This window comes from Peromyscus eremicus, chromosome X (assembly GCF_949786415.1).
Source record: "Peromyscus eremicus chromosome X, PerEre_H2_v1, whole genome shotgun sequence".
NCBI classification, from domain to species: Eukaryota; Metazoa; Chordata; class Mammalia; order Rodentia; family Cricetidae; genus Peromyscus; species Peromyscus eremicus.
Window position 1 is genome coordinate 109,410,619 of NC_081439.1, and position 18,361 is coordinate 109,428,979.

The 18,361-nt window shown below is 44.8% G+C and overlaps 1 protein-coding gene across 1 annotated transcript; it reads left to right on the plus strand.

The window, feature by feature from the left end:
- The first annotated feature begins 5,543 nt into the window (after nucleotides 1-5,543).
- On the plus strand, nucleotides 5,544-17,429 carry Rab33a (RAB33A, member RAS oncogene family). Its single transcript, XM_059251346.1, has 2 exons — nucleotides 5,544-5,833; nucleotides 16,903-17,429. The coding sequence occupies exons 1-2, from the start codon at nucleotides 5,576-5,578 to the stop codon at nucleotides 17,356-17,358; spliced, it is 714 nt and encodes a 237-aa protein (XP_059107329.1). The 5' UTR covers nucleotides 5,544-5,575; the 3' UTR covers nucleotides 17,359-17,429.
- The last annotated feature ends 932 nt before the right edge of the window (nucleotides 17,430-18,361 follow it).

Below are 18,361 nucleotides of genomic sequence, written 5' to 3' on the forward strand. Positions count from 1 at the left end.
ACTTGTGCCTGGCGGCTGTGGGTGGTGCTACTGCAATGTTGGTGATGGGAACTGATAGCACATCACAAAAACCGACTCCAGAACCTCACTTTCTTTTTGTGTGTTTTAGGTAACTGGCTATCAGGCATTTAAGCCTTTCTGAATCTATTCGTAGGATCCAATGGTAGTCTTTCCCCCAAGTGAATCACCGCACCTGACTTTCCGAATCTTGAAAAAACTTCCATTTTTCACAAGTAACTGGCACTTTCTCGTACAACCCTTTTTTTTGGGGGGGGGGAGGGGGAGGTGGACTGGGGGCGTGTACTTCCCCTGTTCTTTCTCTGTATCACTTTCATATGCTGTACCAAATGCTTTGGATAGTCTCGCGCTATTACGGCTTTCGTGCTTGAGAAGAGAAGGCTGACAAAGGTTTGTGCCAGACAGATTTTCTGTGAAAGAAATCCTAAGCAGGACTGAGAAAGTTGTAGGAGATACAGAGCGAGAAGTGAGAGAAAATAGGTCTTTTGCTCTCCTGTGGGCAGAACACATACACCTTTTTCAAAGATTTGAATTGCATATTAAGTATCTAATGAAGCTGTATGCGGTGGTATACTGCCTGTCCTCCCACTGGGGAGGTAGAGGCAAAGACGGGCGAACAGCAAGTAAATTTGAAGCCAGCTTGGTTCATATCAGGCCAGCGAAGGCTTCCTGGTGAGGAGATGCTGTCCCTTGCTATTGAACAGTACTATGTAAGAGGCTTTTGTGGATATAAAAAGTATGGAGAGTGATCTCTGTTTAGTTCGAGAAATGGGTCTATTGGTCATTTAAATGATACCTACCACAGAGCCATTTCAAGAAAGGGGTTTGGGATGGAATCCGTAGGGGGAAACTTAATAAAGAAGTGTTATTTGAGCTATGTCTTGAAGGATGATCAGTAATTTTCAAGTAGTGGAGGAGAACGAATAGTATTTCAGAGGGTGGATGCACTGAGACTGAAGGTAATATTTTTGGGTTTTATGCATGTTGACCTGGACTCCACAGGGACCTAGGTTGAATCCTGTCTCTGCTACTTGGACAAGTCACCCAATTGCCTCAACTGGTCTGGAGACAGTTGGACTTAAGGATGCAAGCCTATCATTTCTCAGCACATGGAATCTAATCATGAACTATAGACCAACCTGAGCAACAAAAACTGTTTCAAAACAACGCCCCAGGGCTGGGAGTATAGCTCAGAGGCAGTGTTTGACTACCACTACAAAATCCTCCATTCAGTTTGAAGCACCACACACAAACACCCTCTGAAGTTTTAAATAGTAATAACAAAATAAATTTCCAGAAATAAAGTTCAGTACATTTTCAGGAGACAATGACAAAAGACATACTGTATTAGGAAGTAGTGATAAGGACAGTAAGTGTGATGGGGCCAAATTTGAACTGTCAAATGAATTTGGCCCTAACCCTTGTAAGTGATGAAATTCCTTTTTTTCTTTTCTTTTCTTTTCTTTTCTTTTCTTTTTTGGTTTCTCAAGACAGGGTTTCTCTGTGTAGCTTTGCGCCTTTCCTGGAACTCACTTTGGAGACCAGGCTGGCCTCGAACTCACAGAGGTCTGCCTGGCTCTGCCTCCCGAGTGCTGAGATTAAAGGCGTGCGCCACCACCGCCTGGCCCTTTTTTTCTTGGAAGTGAGTAGGGGATGCAATTGCAAAGGCATATTTTAGGAAGTTTACCCAGGACACAGGATTCATTGCATGAAAACACCCAAAGTTTCTTTATCCATTCAGCAGATTTGATCAATGTTTAAAATGGCAAGTAATGAAGCTATGAGCGGTGTCGCATACCTGTAATGACAGCACGTGGGGGCAGAGGCAGGAGGATCGAGAGCTCAAGCTCAGCTATTTAGTGAGTTGGGGAAAAGCCTGGGCTACAGAAGACCCTGTCTCGATTTAAAAAAAAGAAAAAAGAAAAACAAATACAAAACAAAACAACAAACAAATAAAAACAAGCTGGATGTGGTGTCACATGCTTTTAATCCCAGCACTAGGGGCACAGATGCAGGGGGATTTCTGTGAGTTGGAGGCCCAGCCAGGGCTACATAGAGAGACCCTGTCTCAAAAACGAACAGCAAAAAGACAGCTCCCTCCAAAGGCCCAAAATGTAATTAATGAGTAACATTTTCTAAGATTTATTTTCTTTTGCCGGGGTGGTGGTAGTCCACATCTTTAATCCCACCCAGCACTCAGGAGGAAGAGGCAGGCAGATCTCTGTCAGTTCAAGGCCAACCTGGTCTACAGAGCTAGTTCTAGGACAGCCAAAGCTACACAAAGAAACCCTGTCTCAAGAAAAAAAAAGATTTATTTTATTTTATGTGTATGACTGTTTTGCTTGCATGTAAGGTATGCATGTGCATACCTGGTGCCCTCACAGGTCAGAAGATAACATCATATCCCCTGGAACTAGAGTTATGGACAGTTTACCATGTAGGTGATGAGCACTGAACCGCAATCATCTGCAAGAACAAGTCCTCTTAACCACAGACCCATCTTTCCAGCCTTCAAGAGCGACATTTTTTTAAATCTAGATCTGCTTTGGGGGATTAATATTGAAAATACAAATTCCAGAATAAACTAAATGTATTTTATATTTTAAAAGCATAGATATTGCTCCTTGTTATTTCTAGAAATCCAAAGTATACTGAGGGACTGAGGCAAGAGGAGCACTTGATCCAAGCAGCTTAGGGGTCAGCTTGGAATAACATAGTGAGATGCAATCTTTTAACAACAACAGCAGGTTAATAATAAAGGTTAATAACAAACATGCATTCGTTTAATACAAAGTTAACTATGGCTGCTGATAAAGACGGCTTTGGAAAAAATACTATCAAAATTATGATAGTCAGGTGCAATTATGAAACAACTGAATATATTAAAAATAATCTAATAATGCATAATTAAAACAAAAAGTGCAAAATACATGTTTTTTGTGATAGGTACAAAGAGGCGTTTCTCTTGTCCTTTTACTTAAAAACTGTATTTTACTCTTTTTACCCTAGCAATATACTCGCCAAACTAATTCCAAAAGTATGTGGTAACAAACATTTCATTAGGATAAAAACCCATTGTGAAATATCATATTTCTAGAAATCAAAATTTTAAACTTACAAAGGTAGACCCAGTGACAACTTTTTTTGCCAGAAGCATCTGAATAATTGTAGGTAGACAGAATGTTTTCTCTTGACGTAAATTCTACCCGTAAGCTGGCAGAACCTCTTTCCACTGACTGTAAAGGCTGTGGCATTAATAGTTACTTCCCCTCACTTTTTTTGGAGACAGTCTCCTATAGCCCAATCTGGCTTCGAATTCACTCTGTAGCCAAGGATGACCTTAAACCTCTGATTATCTTGCCTCTACCTTGCCAGGCAAGCACTGTACCAACTGGGCCAGCCCTCCTACCTTATCAATACAGTTACTCTTCCAAGAGCATAGATCACTTGGGGCATGAGAGGTTTTTTGTTTTTAACAAGAAATAATCGAATAATAATTTCTATTATATAGAAAACAGTCAACTGAAAAACAAAACTACTGTGCCATGATGATTGCTGGTATACATAGTGATGGTCTTGGATTAACCAACTCCTTCTCTGGATGGTTTTAATGTTGACTAATAAAATCAAGGGTTTTAGAAATGGGTGACCCACATGTATGATAAAGGGCTATAAATACATCTCCTAACTCAGGAATAAGATTAAATAGAAGACTGTATTTTGAATAACTTGAATTTGGCTGAACATTCACATTCCAATATGCTTACACACACATCACTGAGATACTGAATTGTTTTATTTTTCCTTAGAGGAAATGGATTTAATCACATTGTCTCTTACTTGGAGATCAGCCTCACATGCAAAATGGCAGCTCATGTGTGCTGCTGGAACCCCTGACCTTGAAGACATTAGCAATATCCCATACATGGATGCTAATGGCATACGTTAGTACTACCTTAGTCTATGAAATATGAGGGAGATGAGGAAATTCCTAAAACAAATACAAAACGGGTGCTCTTTATTGTATGCAAATTGTACCTAAGTTGATTTCATACTAATTCTGAACCCGAAACTCACTTGGGAGAAGGAATACGGGTCTAGACCAAGTTGTGTGATGGTCAGCAAGCCTTGGGAAGCTGCCCTCTGACACTGTAAGAAAGTTGTATTCATTTATCATCTTCCAAGCATAATCTAGGCTTCTGGCAAATTAGACCCAACCACTTTGTTCTACATTCACTTTCAGGGGGTGGGTGAGCCCTCCTAGGGATTCTCAATTCCATTTGAAACTCCGCCATTCTGGGACAACTTAGGGCTCTATGAAGGGCTCAGAGTGTCAGGAATTGTGGGGTTTATGTCATGTCCTATGCGCCCTCACCTGGGCCTGTAATGGTTTGCTACAGAAACAAAGTCCGCCTTTGCTGGAGCTGTCCCCACTAGTTTCCCCCCTCTCCTATCCTCTGTATGGCCCTCTCCCGCGGCGGGCCTTCCCCATTGGCCAGCCAAACACAACCGACTGCAGCAGCCAATGGGAGCCGCCCTCTTGAACATTCAGAGGGTGGGTGCTCGTGGTGTGATGAGGGGAGGTTGGCGCCTGGTACGCGCCCCCCTACATCTGGCAAGTCTTTGACAGAAACTGTAACATCCCCTACACATTCACACCCGTGCCCCATGTCTGCCTCCTTTCAGCTGCATGGGGGCTTTCCACAAGCCACTGCGTGTACTGGTGTCCTGTCAGTGCCCTCCCCAATTCCTTGGGCCCCCAAAGTGCACCTGCTTACTCAGTAAGACTGAACACCTCTTTATCCTAAGACTTGGGGGAGGCAGGGAACCACAGCGGCACAGCTGTCAGCTGCTGTGGAGGTGAAAGAGGTATATCCGATCCTCCACCGCCTAGTGCTGCGCCGGACCCGAAGCTCTCCAGTGATGCCTTAGGGTACAGTTCTCTTTGTCCTCCCCAGCTGTGCTCACTGCCCACTGACCCTATGCGCTCTAAGTTAAGTGGGAGTGGGAAACCTGAATCCCACCGCAGAACTGGGGACAAGAAGGGAAGGCTCTTCTGGGGTGGCGTGTGCCACTCTCCTCATCCCTTTCCCTGTGCTGCTTGGGCTTTCTCCTTCCAGTGTGTCCCTGGGGTCCAGACAGGGGAGGGTCTAGGCTAAGGCGCGGCACAGCCTGAGCCTGCAGTCCTGAAGCTCACACACAGGCAGAAGGAGGCGGCTCAAGACCGGCCGGTTCTCCGTTTCTTCTCTCTCAAGCTTTTGTGTCTGTGCCTGGGAGCTGCAAGGAGGGTGCACTGGGGAAGGAGGAGGGGTGCCTAGGGTGAGAGCACCCCCTTCAAGTGCGCGTGCACACACGTTGCCGGCGCACGCACACACAGGCGGACACACACTTCAGACACGCACACGCGCGCGCGCACACACACACATACACACACACACACACACACACACACACACACACACGCACAAAGCTCTCTCGCCTTGAGCGCACTAACGTGGCCGCTTTCTTTGTGTGGAGCCCTCGAGTGGGGTTGGGACCCCGGTCCTGTCCCGGGGAGATGGCGCAGCCCATCTTGGGCCATGGGAGCTTACAGCCCGCTTCAGCTGCTGGTTTGACATCCCTAGAGCTTGACTCATCGATGGACCAGTATGTGCAGATTCGTATCTTCAAAATCATCGTGATTGGGGACTCCAACGTGGGCAAGACTTGCCTGACCTTCCGCTTCTGCGGGGGTACTTTCCCAGACAAGACTGAGGCCACTATCGGTGTGGACTTCAGGGAGAAGACCGTGGAAATCGAGGGCGAGAAGATCAAGGTGATCCAGCTGGTCAGGTCCGGGAAGGGAGGGACCTGGGAGGGGGTTTCGCCTGAGGTATAGCTCTAGTGATAATAAATGTCTAGCGTTGGTTGTGTCGCCACCTGCCGAGCTCAAAACCCTGGCTACATCCTCACCCCCTTTTTAGCTTCTTTCGGGGGCCCCCATCCCCACCTAACCCAATTTTTCTGGCAAGGCAGAGTGATTGCATTCTTACCCTTTGCCCTCGCCCTAGAGCTCCTGCCTGGAAAAGCAGGTTTGAAATTGTCCTCGACCCTGAGCAGGAGAGACACCCCTGAACACAGGAAGGCCTGAGACATCTCTGGTGCTAGTCTTGTGGGATGGATCCCAAAGCACTTTACGAATCTTGAGGTCTTTTCTACCTCTTGGGTGTCAATAGGCTACAAAAAAAAATCATCTTGGCTAAGCCCTGTGACATTAGGAAGGTTGGAAATTCATGGAGCGTGAAAACTGCTTTATTTTAAATTATAGTTTACACTTCAGATTAGGGCTGAGTTGGAATGGGGGTGGAGTGGAGAGCTAGCTGGTTGTGTCACAGAGCTGTGAGCCCTTTTGAAGACTGAGACAGAGTCACCCACTGGCTCTTCATAATCACCAAAACTAGTTCTTTGGGGGCAGTCTTCCTCCAGTGCTTGTTTCTTTGCTTGCTTTGGGGAACCTAACAAACCAAGTGCCCATTGCTCATTCTGCTGGTATTGTCTTCAGAAGGCCTATTGGGAAAACATAAAACAACTCATCTGAGGGCCAGGGGAAGTGCCTTGACTCTCTCCCCACAGTTTATTAAATAGGTCAAGCAAAAAATATTTTGTATGTTCACTGAGTGCAGTAAAGGTAGAAACCCAGTAAGACAGGAATATGTCAGTGTGCAGGGAGGGGTGGAGGAAGCAGGACATGGCAAGGACAGCTTTGTGTGTCCTGGACATCTTCTAAGAAGGCACCAGGGATACTAAAGACCAATTCCTCTAGACTCATAGCTGGCCTTTGCTTGAGCCTGTAGCTGGACCCCAAGGAGGGCCAAAGGGGAAGGTAAACTTCTTGCTGGTCAAACAACTGAAGTAGCCACATGTCCTGGCCTGTCTTCTAAGTGAAGTGGAGGGAAGAACTGGGAAACATTCCCAATTGTGCAAGATTTCTTGGTGATTAAAATGATTGCATTTTCAAATGGCTTCAGAAAACAAACCCAAACACTGTGCTTCAGGAAGACTGGGAGAAGATAAGGAAGAGCCTCCCGGTTGGGGAGATAGTCCATTCTTTTGAACTTGCCATTTGTTCTTGTTTTTTTTTTTTCTTCTTCCACTTCTGAGGAGAGGGGGGTTGCTTCATGTCCTTTTCAAATCAATGCGGGCATCTGTCCCTATCTTTTTCAAGGACTCCCATGTTGAATGTCTGCACAAGTCAGGGCTTCTTCCTGTATGGTGTCTAGTTTCTTTAATATATGGATATCAGACACTGGAAAGTCTAAGACATGGCTTTTTTTTGCCAAAGTAGAAATAAATCAATGAATGCATTTTGAAACACCTTCAAAATCATTCATGTTTAATGTTATCGTTTATTTACGATGAGCTAAAGAGTTCCCTGGGCTTACAGGTCAGGAGACGGTGGTAAAGTCATCTGGAATTTGAATAGTGGGAAAAAAGAAGTATGTGGGGGTTTAGGGGCAGAGGGAGAGGAAGGGGGAGGGAAGGGGAGAGAAAAGAGGAGTGGGAGGTGAATAGTGGATAGAGTCCTTACCCAATGGCCTTAGGGAGGATTTTAAACCATTCCTCCCTTCCTGTCACCCCTGTATTTAACCAAACTGGATTTCAGAGTCTCTGCCAAATATCCCAGACTTTTTTTTCCCAGAGGGCAGAGCCTGTGACAGTGTGACTCACTAGAAACAGAGATCAGCACAACACCACGTGCAGATAAGTGCTTAATATGGGCTTTGGGGGGAAGATGATATTTTCAAGAGGACAAAGCCTTGGAACACAGTTCAGGGAGGAAGCTCCGAGGACAAATTCAGCCAGAACCCTCAGTGGCACTAGAGACCCGGGAGATGGTCAACCTGCTCCCTTGTAAGCTCTTGAAGCACCCAGGCCGGAACTGGCAGGTGAGAGAGCAGGGTGTCTGGAAGATGGTAGAGCATGGCAAATGGCAGGAGATGAAGAAGGAGTAGATTGTGCCTCATGCTTTGACTGCTTGCAAGGAACAAGTGCCCACACCTGCTTTGAAGATGGCTGTCAAAGCTGGTCGCCCTTTGGGGGAGAGAGAGAAAGGTGCGGTGTGGCAGGCTGAGGCTCCCTAGAGTTCAGCCAGCAGTAGTAGAGGCTGTCAGCTTATAAAAGAGATGATAAAATACCAGCCCTGGCAGGGGAGTGCTAGAGACTCCTCAGTTCTAGAATAGAATAGTATGACCTCTCCTAGGCTTGCCCCCTTGTATCCCAGGGGTGGCACACATGGCAGCCTCTGCTGGGGATGCCTGCTTTGACTTATTCAGAGCTACATCTTCCTTATCAGGACTATCCTCAGGAGCCTGAAGCCCCCATCTGTTTCTCTAATCACCATGTCTCCACTTGTACCTCATAACATTTACAGTCCAACATTTCCTGGTTAACACATACTCAAGCAGTCCCCCATGGGGTGGTAGAGAGGTAACTCAGAGGTTAAGAGCACTTGAACCCAGACCCTCTGCAATACCAACCGCTCTAGGACCTGGGTTCAACTCTCAGCCCCCACACAGTGACTCATAATTATCCATAACTGTGGTTTCAGGGAAAGGAGCACCTGCACATTCACTACAAAACACTCATACACACAAAAGAAATCTAAAATAAAATGTAAAAGAAATGCCTTTAATAATTAGGGGTAATAAACTTCTATTTATTGGGGCTGCAGAAGTGGCCCAGTGGTTAAAAGCACATAAAAGTCCTCTTTCAGAGGACTCTGTAATCCCAGCTCTAGAGATACCTGATGCCTCTGGCCTCTGCAGACACATTCATTCATGTGCACATACCTACACATAACTATAAATAATAAAAACAAACCTAAACTAAACAAAAAACCTTCTGTTTATTGACTAAACAAAGCTCAAGCTAGTCATACTATGTCTTACTTGATAAGCCACCCTAGGAATTAAGATTAAAATTTTTTTTTTTCGAGACAAGGTTTATCTGTGTAGTTTTGGTGCCTCTGTTCTGGATCTCGCTCTGTAGACCAGGCTGGCCTCGAACTCACAGAGATCCACCTGGCTCTGCCTCCTGAGTGCTGGGATTAAAGGTGTGTGCCACCACCGCCCTGCTAAAATATTTTTAATTAAAAAAAATCTACATGTAATGCGTGTGTGTGTGTGTGTGTGTGTGTGTGTGTGAAGTCACACATGTTCTACAGTGTACGTGTGGAAGTCAGAGGACAACTTGTGAAACCCGTCCCCCGTGTCCCCCCACCCCACCCCGCGTGAGTTTCAGAAACTGAAGTCAGGACATTAGACTGGGTGCCAAGTGCTGAACTATCTTGCCAGCCTAGAATTGGGATTTTTATCATTCCCCTTTGACAGAAACGAAGACTGAGTTTGAGATGGATGAAATAGCTTGCCCAAAGGCACAGGAATCTTTTGTGATTGCTAGAGCTGCGACTGAGATCCAGAGCCCTTGTTCTTTGCAATGAGCTCTGCTTTAGATGGTAATATCTAGCCCCCTAGATTGGAAGTGATGATAGACTACCAAGCAGTCAGTCTTGTTGCATATAGGCAAGGAACTCCAGGCTATGGCTCAAGGATCCAGGAGCCTTCAGGTTTGGGGATGTAGTTCAGTGGTAGAGTGTGTGTTTAGCATATGTGAGGCCTCGGGGCATAGCCTCAGCACCACTAAATAAATAAAAAAAATAAAATAAAAGTCAAGCAAGAAATCTGTTTTGCTTGCACTCCAGACACTCACCAGAGTACTTGAAGTTTACTTTTCATACCTTGGCTATCTCACTTTGGGCATGAGAATTACAGGTATCCAGAGCTAGAAAAGACCTTAGAAAAAAGTCTCTAATCCAAAAATCCTTATTTTATAGGTAGGGAACTGGAGCTCAGAGAGCGAAAGTGACTTACCTAAGATCAAACAAGATCAAGCCTACAATGAGGGCCTGCTAATCCCTTTTCCTTCCGCCACTCTGTCTGGATTTCCCACTGCCAGGCTTAGAAGAGTACATAAGTCCTAAGTCCATTTAACCCAGAAGGTTATCTGTGCGAGGGACACAACACCAGGAAAGCTGACAGCTTTTCCTGATCAATCCAGGAAAGATGGAGACATCTTCCAACTCCCAGAGGAAGGGAGGAGCTTCTGTTAATAACCATTATGCATTATGGATGTGTCACCTACAGGTTTAGCTAAACCATATTGTGTCTGGCTCGGGCTAAAAGCAGCAGAAACCAATGAATAGGGCTGGGGGTGGGTAGGCATTGCCGAACCATTCTTAGTAAAATTTCCAGAAAGTGGCCCTTCTGCCTAGTTTGGGTACTCCTACAGGCTGAGTACCACCACAGTGGGTCAGCTATGACCCATCTGGGCAGGCATGGCCCAGATGCAGGGTTCTCCCCCTCTGTGGATCACTGGGGAAAACACCGTCCTGTGTTACATTAGTAAGTGCAAGGAGGTTGAGCTCAGTGTTCCTTACAAGCTGCCTGCAGTCAGAATGACATCATGTCTTCTGTGGGGCCTTCTAAGCTTCCATCTTCTGTCAGATAGTTTAATGGTTAATTATCCATCACTGTGTGTGTCCTCTTTGCCAACCCCTCTTTCCTCCTTTCTCTCTTCCTTCCACTCCTCGTCTCCCTTCGCTTCTCTCCCCTCCCCCATGTGTGTATGTGTGTGTGCCTGTCTGTCTGTCTGTCTGTCTTTGTCTCTGTTCTGTCATTGCCAGATGTGTCAGCTTTGTGTATGTGTGTGTCATAGATACAGAGGTGACAGTCCAGCTAATTAATAAAAAAAAAATATTTCTTTTAGCTGAGTGGTTGCAGCGCACTCCTTTAATCCCAGCACTCGGGAGGCAGAGGCAGGCGGATCTCTGTGAGTTCAAGGCCAGCCTGGTCTATGGAGCTAATTTCAGGACAGCCAGGGCTACACAAAAAAACCTTGTCTCAAAAACCAAAAAGAAGAAAAAGCAAAGAAATAAAGAAAGAAAAGATTTCTTTTAAACGTTCCCATCATCCATGGGAGTATCCAGCAAAGGTTGTAAAGGTTTCTCTTCTTTACACCTTTGTCTTCTGCCATTGGCCTCCAACTAAAGGCCATTCACAGCCCATTTGTAGAATGATGTGTCTCCTAAATAAAAAAAATACCCAGGTCAGCTAAAAGTGTGTGCAGGGGATGGAGGGCTTGCTGAGACTCATTCAGGCAGGGATGTGGCAGCTCTCCACCCTGTGCCCCTCAACCTTTGCCCATCACCTCATTCATCTTGGCCTATCCAAGCCACTCAAGGCAAGATAATGCATCTTTCTCCCTGCTTCTTCTTCACGGCTGCTCTTGCCCTGTTTAAGCTTCCGAGCCAAGCTTTCCAGAACGAGAACCAGTAGATGTGAGGCACAGCACTAAAGGCTGATGTGCTCTCCCAGACAATGATAACAACTAATAGTCGCTGAGCACTTCACATCTCACAAAAGCTTCTTCTGGTTTCTCATTTCATGGGATCGTCCTAGCAACCACAGAGAAGCTCAAGTTCCCACTGTAGAGATGAGGAAAGTGAGGCTCAGTTAAGGAATGACTGTTGGTTTACTCAGCTACGCAGTAGAAGGCAGAGTGCTCTTTCCAGCTGCACTTACTGTGTCAGCCGTCCGTGCAGATTCAGTGATGTCAGGCCTGAGAGGAAGAAAGAATGTATCCAGTCGGCCCTCTGTACTCAAGGGGTCCAACTAACTGAGAATAAAATATTTAGAAAACAAAGTAGGGACTAAGGGTATAGCTCTGTTAGTAAAAATGCTTGCCTAGCAAATATGGGGCCTGAGTTCAATCCCATTGACACATAATCCTGGCCCAGTGATCTGTCTGAAATCCTAGCACTCAGGGAGTAGAAACAGGAAAATCAGAAGGTCAAGGTCATCTTTTGCTACCTAAGGAGTTCGAGGCAGGCCAGCCTGATCTATATGAGATCTTGTGTGTGTGTATGGGGGTGTGTGTGCATATGCATACATCTACCTAAACATATACAGCCTTTTTTCTTATTCCCTAAACAATACATTATACCAGGTATTTTTGATCATTTGCATTGTGTCAAATATTATGAGATAATTTACATCATGTAGAAGGAGGTGTGTGGAGTAATGTGTAAACAGTGCACTGTTTTACAAAGGGCATTTGAGCTTCCATGATTTGGACATCTGGAGGGTTCTGTAATCTCTATTAGTGTCATGCATATTCAAGGAATGCCAACAAGACATGCCAGATGAGGATGCTGAAGTAGAGAAAGGACACACAACTAGCACGTGGTTTGGGGAGAGATTTGCATTCCTTCCACTGTACCCTACTGGGCCTCTGAGAGTCATGAGCATCTCAGGCATGTGGAGCTAAGGGGCAGGCTTCAATCATGTCCACTGGGAAGGAAAGAAAGAGGAGGGCAAGCATCTCCTTTCACTCCCTAGCAAGGATGAAAGAACCGTAAGGATGCTGAGGACAGGAAAACTGCATCCCCGGACACAGAGAACCCATTCCCTGCATCCAGTGAGCCTGACTGGTGTACTTCCGTTTTAGAGGCTTTAAGGCCATCCCCGCTAGTGTTTTCTGCTGGGAGTAGCCTGCTTCCGGGCTTATGTCTCATCACAGGCAGGGGTGCTCAAACTTTGGATGTGGTTTATATAGAGCTGGAATTGGAGCAGTAACTACCCTAGAATTCCCAAGCCTCTACATGAAAGCTTCAAGGCTTTCTTTGTAGCTTCAGAAAGGCAGAGGAGAGCTCCAGCAGAGGGGCTCTCCCTACAGTTCTGGCAACTTGGGTGGTGTACACAATTAGGAAGCCAAGGAAAAGCCAAACAGCCAACCTTACTCAGTTCAAACACCTCACACATTCCCACCCGCGTTCCTGCAGGTATTTTTAGAATCCTGAGCTCATGGTGTTAAAGCATCTGCCACATGCCTGAGGGCCGACAGGGATTCAGCTTCACTCAGAGGCAAGAGTTAAGACTACTGGAGAGTGGGGGTGGGAAGTGGAGATCTGGAGCCAAGTGGAAATGATATTCCTGTACTGGGCCTGTTTTCTTCCCCCTGACCTCCATACCTCTCCCCATCTGCCTCTCTTTCTTCCTGTTCAGAGCACCAGAGAGGTAGAAGGAATAGAAATCATTTTTTTGTTTCTGCTTATAGAAACAAAAAAGTCTTTGAGGATTTTTGATTTTTGTATGTAATCAAAGTCGGATGCTTTCTCTGAAATGTCTTTGGCAGATACCTGAGCTGTCTGTTCTAGTGGCTCAGGCCCAAACTGCTTTTGATCACCACCACCACCACCACCACCTCAGTGATGCACAATCCAAAGCTGAAAAACACTGCCTACAGTTCAGTCAGCAAGAGACCAGCAGCGCGGCTGGAACAGAGAGCACACAAATGTATTCTAAATGGTATGCTGTAGACCCAAAGCGCAACCAAAATTCCTAAGAAAAGAGAATGGTAGAGAAGTTAGAAAAGGTTCTCAGATGGGGAGAGTGGAGACAGGGCTCAGTGGTTAAGACCATTGGCTGCTCTGCCAGAGGTCTGGGGTTCCATTCCCAGCACCCTTATGGTGGCTGATAGCCATCTGTAATTCCAGCTCCAGGGGATCTGTTGCTCTCTTCTGGCCTCTGCAAGCGCTGCATGCATGTGCCGCACAGGCAGAGATGCAGACAAAACATCCATACACATAAAATAGAAACAATAAAATAGTAAATCTTTAAAATTAAAAATAAAAAAATAAAGATTTGAACCAAGCATAGTGGCTCATACCTTTAATGCCAGCACTTGGGATGCAGAGGCAGGAGGATCTCTGTAAGTTCAAGGCCAGCCTGGTTCACATAGTGGGTTTCAGGACAGCCAGGACTAAATAGAGAGACCCTGTCTCACAAAAAGGCCTCCTCCCCTAAAGAAAGAGCTGAAGATGAAGGCAGAAGCAGAAGCTGCGTCTTTAAGAGTGGATGAGATTGGGCTCAGGAACTACTGTGGAAGGGTGAGCTAGTGGACCACAGTCACTGAGAAAGATGTGGCTGAGTATCTTGAACCTAGGTAGGGATGGGTCAAATTAAGACAGATTTAACTATTTCCACTCAACACCACATGCATTAGAGGCTGCCCTAATTTCCTGAAGAGGAAGATGGCATACAGGTGCAAGCAGGGATGCAGGTGCCTACTGTGACAGCAACATTCAGGGAGCAATGGAGTGGAGACATCCAGAAACCAAATGACCGCTGTAGTCAGGAAACACGGGGAGGAGAGCCTGACCAGGGTCTGTGAGAGTCCAAGAGGAAGCTGAGGCTGGTGGTAAATATCAGCAAGCCCAACTCTAGGAGGCCGAGACAGAAGGACCGAGGCCAGGCCAGGCTAGAAGTGAGCTTCACTAAAAGATCCTGGAGGAGGATGAAGGAGAGTCAGAACAATGGAAACTGGTGCTCAGAATGATGGTCTTATAAGATCTTCACTCAGCAAAGAGATTCAATTATATTCCATAGATTACACTCACTGACTGCTAATTCCTAATAAAGACCATAGACTTCATTTGAAGAGTCATAGTAGTCAAGCTAGTGGCCATAACAAAATTTTGTTTGATAACTGAGGATTTATTCATTTTATAGGGTCTTGAGATCATCATTCTGAGCATGAATATCTGCTGTCCCAGACCCTGAATATGTCACAGAAAATAACATTGGGCTTGAATATATGTTGACTTCCAGAGTATTCCTCCTGGAAATTATGTCTGTGCATGTGCTACTGATACCAGATTTTTCTCTTCATAAGTTGGCCTTTATCCCAAAAGCCAAGATGCAGAAGAAAACTAGAGCAAATTAAATTATCTTTTACATAACAAAGAAGTGAGTTTAAAAATAAATTGAAAAACAGCCATGGTGGTTCAAGCATGTAATTCCAGCATCAGGGTGGCTGAGACAGGAGGATCATGAATTTGAAGGAGTCTGGGCTATAAAATAAGATCTCATTTAAATAAGCAAATAAAGCTAAATGGCAAGTTTTTCTGTTTTTTGTTTTTTTTTGGTTTTTGGCTTTTCTACACAGGATTTCTCTATGTCCCTTGGCTGTCTGGAACTTGCTTTACAGATCAAACTGGCCTTGAACTCACAGAGATTTGCCTGCCTCTGCCTCCAGAGTGCTGGTGTTAAAGGCATGCAGCACTATTGCCCAGCAATGGTGAGATTTTTTTTTAACACTAGCTTTGCTTTTCTAATGGGAGTAAAGCAGGTTCTCACGTAGTTCAGGCTGGCCTCCAATTTATGTTGCTTAGTCTGGCCTGACTCAGCTGAGTGTTTCTAATCTTGTAATACAAAGTTAGGTAAGAAGGTGCATGCCATATATATAATCTGAGCTCAGGAAGGTGAGGTAGGAGGATCACTAGTTTGAGGCCAGCTTGGGATGTATATACCTTAAGACCCTGTCTCAAAACAACAACCATGACAAAGAAAACACTATAAAGTAACATGTATTTTAAACCAGAAAATTTGGGAAAGGAAAAAAAAAACCCAAAGAGAATAAATATTACCTATATTCAAATAGCCATTAACATTCTGGTATATATTATTTTAGCATTCCTACAGATATGTTTGTGTTTAATGTTTTTTTAAAATTGAGATTATACCCTATGAAAATATTTGGAGCCAGTTAAAAATTGAACATACCAGCCCTGAAAAATATCTCTTTCTCACTTTCTCTCTCTGGACTTTTTTTTGGTTTTTCGAGACAGGGTTTCTCTGTGTAGCTTTGCTCCTTTCCTGGAACTTGCTTTGTAGCCCAGGCTGGCCTTGAACTCACAGAGATCCGCCTGGCTCTGCCTCCCGAGTGCTGGGATTAAAGGCGTGTGCCACTAACGCCCGGCTTTCTCTTTGGACTTTTAAGACAAGTTTTTTTTTTTTCACATATAGCCCAGGCTGGTCTTGAACTCACAGCAATCCTTTTGCCTTACCCTTGAGTGCTGGAATTGTAGGTGTGAATTGGTGCAAATATTACTTTTGTGTGTGTGTCTGTGCATACTAGTGCTATTCCTCTCACAGTGAATATTTTTCCTTCAGTAAAAGTAACACTCTGATCATATTTTTAAAGTATTTGAGATCATCTTTTCAATGTCTTTAGTACAGATTCCTGGAAGTAGGATTACAGATCTTAAGGTTGTGAAACATTTTTTAAGATTATTGATAAAACTGTCACATTGCCCTCAAGAAAATTTGATCCATCTGTGTACTATTTTTATTAATTTTTTAAAGTCTCATTGTTTTATGTGTACAAGTGTTTTGCTTGCATGTATGTAAAGTGCACTATGTGCTAGACAAGGTCAGAAGAGGGCATCCAATCCCCTGGGACTGTGGTCACAGGCATGGATGCTGGGAATCAAACCTGGGTCCTCCGAAACAAGTCCTGTTAACCACTGTGCCAACTCTCCAGTCCTTGTGTGCTTTTTTTTTTTTTTAAAGATTTATTTATTTATTATGTATACAGTGTTCTATCTGCATGTATGCCTGCAGGCCAGAAGAGGGCACCAGATCTCATTACAGATGGTTGTGAGCCACCATGTGGTTGCTGGGAATTGAACTCAGGACCTCTGGAAGAGCAGTCAGTGCTCTTAACCTCTGAGCCATCTCTCCAGCCCCCCTTGTGTGCTATTTTTAAACTATAAAAAAACTCTTAGATTTTTCAACTCTGTATTTTTATCGAGAAATTTTAAGAAAAAAAAAACTTAGCGAACTCTAAAACTTCTCTCTGAGCTTTGATAGGTCCATTCTGCTAATCTGTCCAGAACCACTTGCTGTATCCGGACTTGTAACCGATTTTTCTAATGCTTTAAGACTATGCTTTTTCTCATGTGCCCATGTTTCCTTTTCCAACTTCACATGTGGGTTTTTGTTGCAGGTTCAGGTGTGGGACACAGCAGGCCAGGAACGCTTCCGTAAAAGCATGGTCGAGCACTACTACCGCAATGTGCATGCTGTGGTCTTTGTCTATGACGTCACCAAGATGACCTCCTTTAACAACTTAAAAATGTGGATCCAAGAATGCAATGGGCATGCTGTGCCCGCACTAGTCCCAAAGGTGCTTGTGGGTAACAAGTGTGACTTGAGGGAACAGATCCAGGTACCCTCCAACTTAGCCCTGAAATTTGCTGATGCCCACAACATGCTCTTGTTTGAGACATCAGCCAAGGACCCCAAAGAAAGCCAGAACGTGGAGTCAATTTTCATGTGCCTGGCTTGCCGGCTGAAGGCCCAGAAATCCCTGTTGTATCGTGATGCTGAGAGGCAGCAAGGCAAGGTGCAGAAACTGGAGTTCCCACAGGAAGCTAACAGTAAAGCTTCCTGTCCTTGTTGAAACCAAATGGTGTAAATACAAGAGAATCAGCACTGGAGTTTTTTCTTTCCCCTTTTTCTGTGCCTGCATAATGCTGACACCTGCTTGTTTCCATACAAACTGATATCAAAATAAAATTTGTATAGATTATCACATGTCTTTATGTCTTGCTTTTTTCCAGGAAGACTTTGTTTGTTTGGAGTGCTGAGGCTAGAAGCTAGGGCCTTGCATCTGATGATAGACAGCTCTATCACTTAGCTACATCCCTAGCCACAAGAAGAGGTTTTTGACAGTCATAAGTATGTTTTTTGTTGTTTGTTTGTCTGTTTTTTTTTTTTAAGACAGGGTCTAATCATTCAGCCCTGACAGTCCTGGAACTCACTCTATAGACCAGGCTGGCCTCAAATACATAGAGATCCTCCTGCCTCTGCCCCTCAAGTGCTAGGATTAAAAGGTGTGTCCCACTTCACCTGGCTCTGTGAAGTCTTGAAAGGAGATGTGGATTAACATTTCCTGCATCCCCCAGGTGTGTGCCTTGGATCTCCACCCCCCCCTTTTTTTTTAAAGTGTAAAAGTAGGCTGCCTTACAATTTCAGTTCTTTAGCAAGAATTCCACTCTTCTTCACACATTTCATCGTGAGAAGTTGATGTTTGTTCCCTGTGGCCCCCTCCCCTTTCTTGCATGAGGCAAGACTCAAGCTAACAAATACATATTATGCAAAGAATGCCATGGAATATGTGTTAAAGGAAGACACATCTCCTATGTTCAAAGGCCCCATGATCCAGTTACAGGATAATGCAATTACTTAGAAACAAGAATTCAGTAACAGAGGCCTGGAGAGATGGCTCAGTGATGAAGAGCCCTTGCTGCTCTTGGAGAGGACCCAGGTTCGATTCCCAAAACTTACATCATGGTTCACAACTGTCTGTAACTCCGTTTCAGGGGATTGAGCTTCCTTTTCTTACCTCTGCAAGCACATGGTGCACATACATACATGCAGGCAAAACACACACACACACACAC

Bases quoted from the DNA above. Each gene is read 5' to 3' on its own strand.
- Rab33a (XM_059251346.1), top strand. From the start codon at position 5,576: ATGGCGCAGCCCATCTTGGGCCATGGGAGCTTACAGCCCGCTTCAGCT. The intron at 5,834-16,902 runs GTGATCCAGCTG...TTTTTGTTGCAG, and splicing joins TCGAGGGCGAGAAGATCAAG to GTTCAGGTGTGGGACACAGC.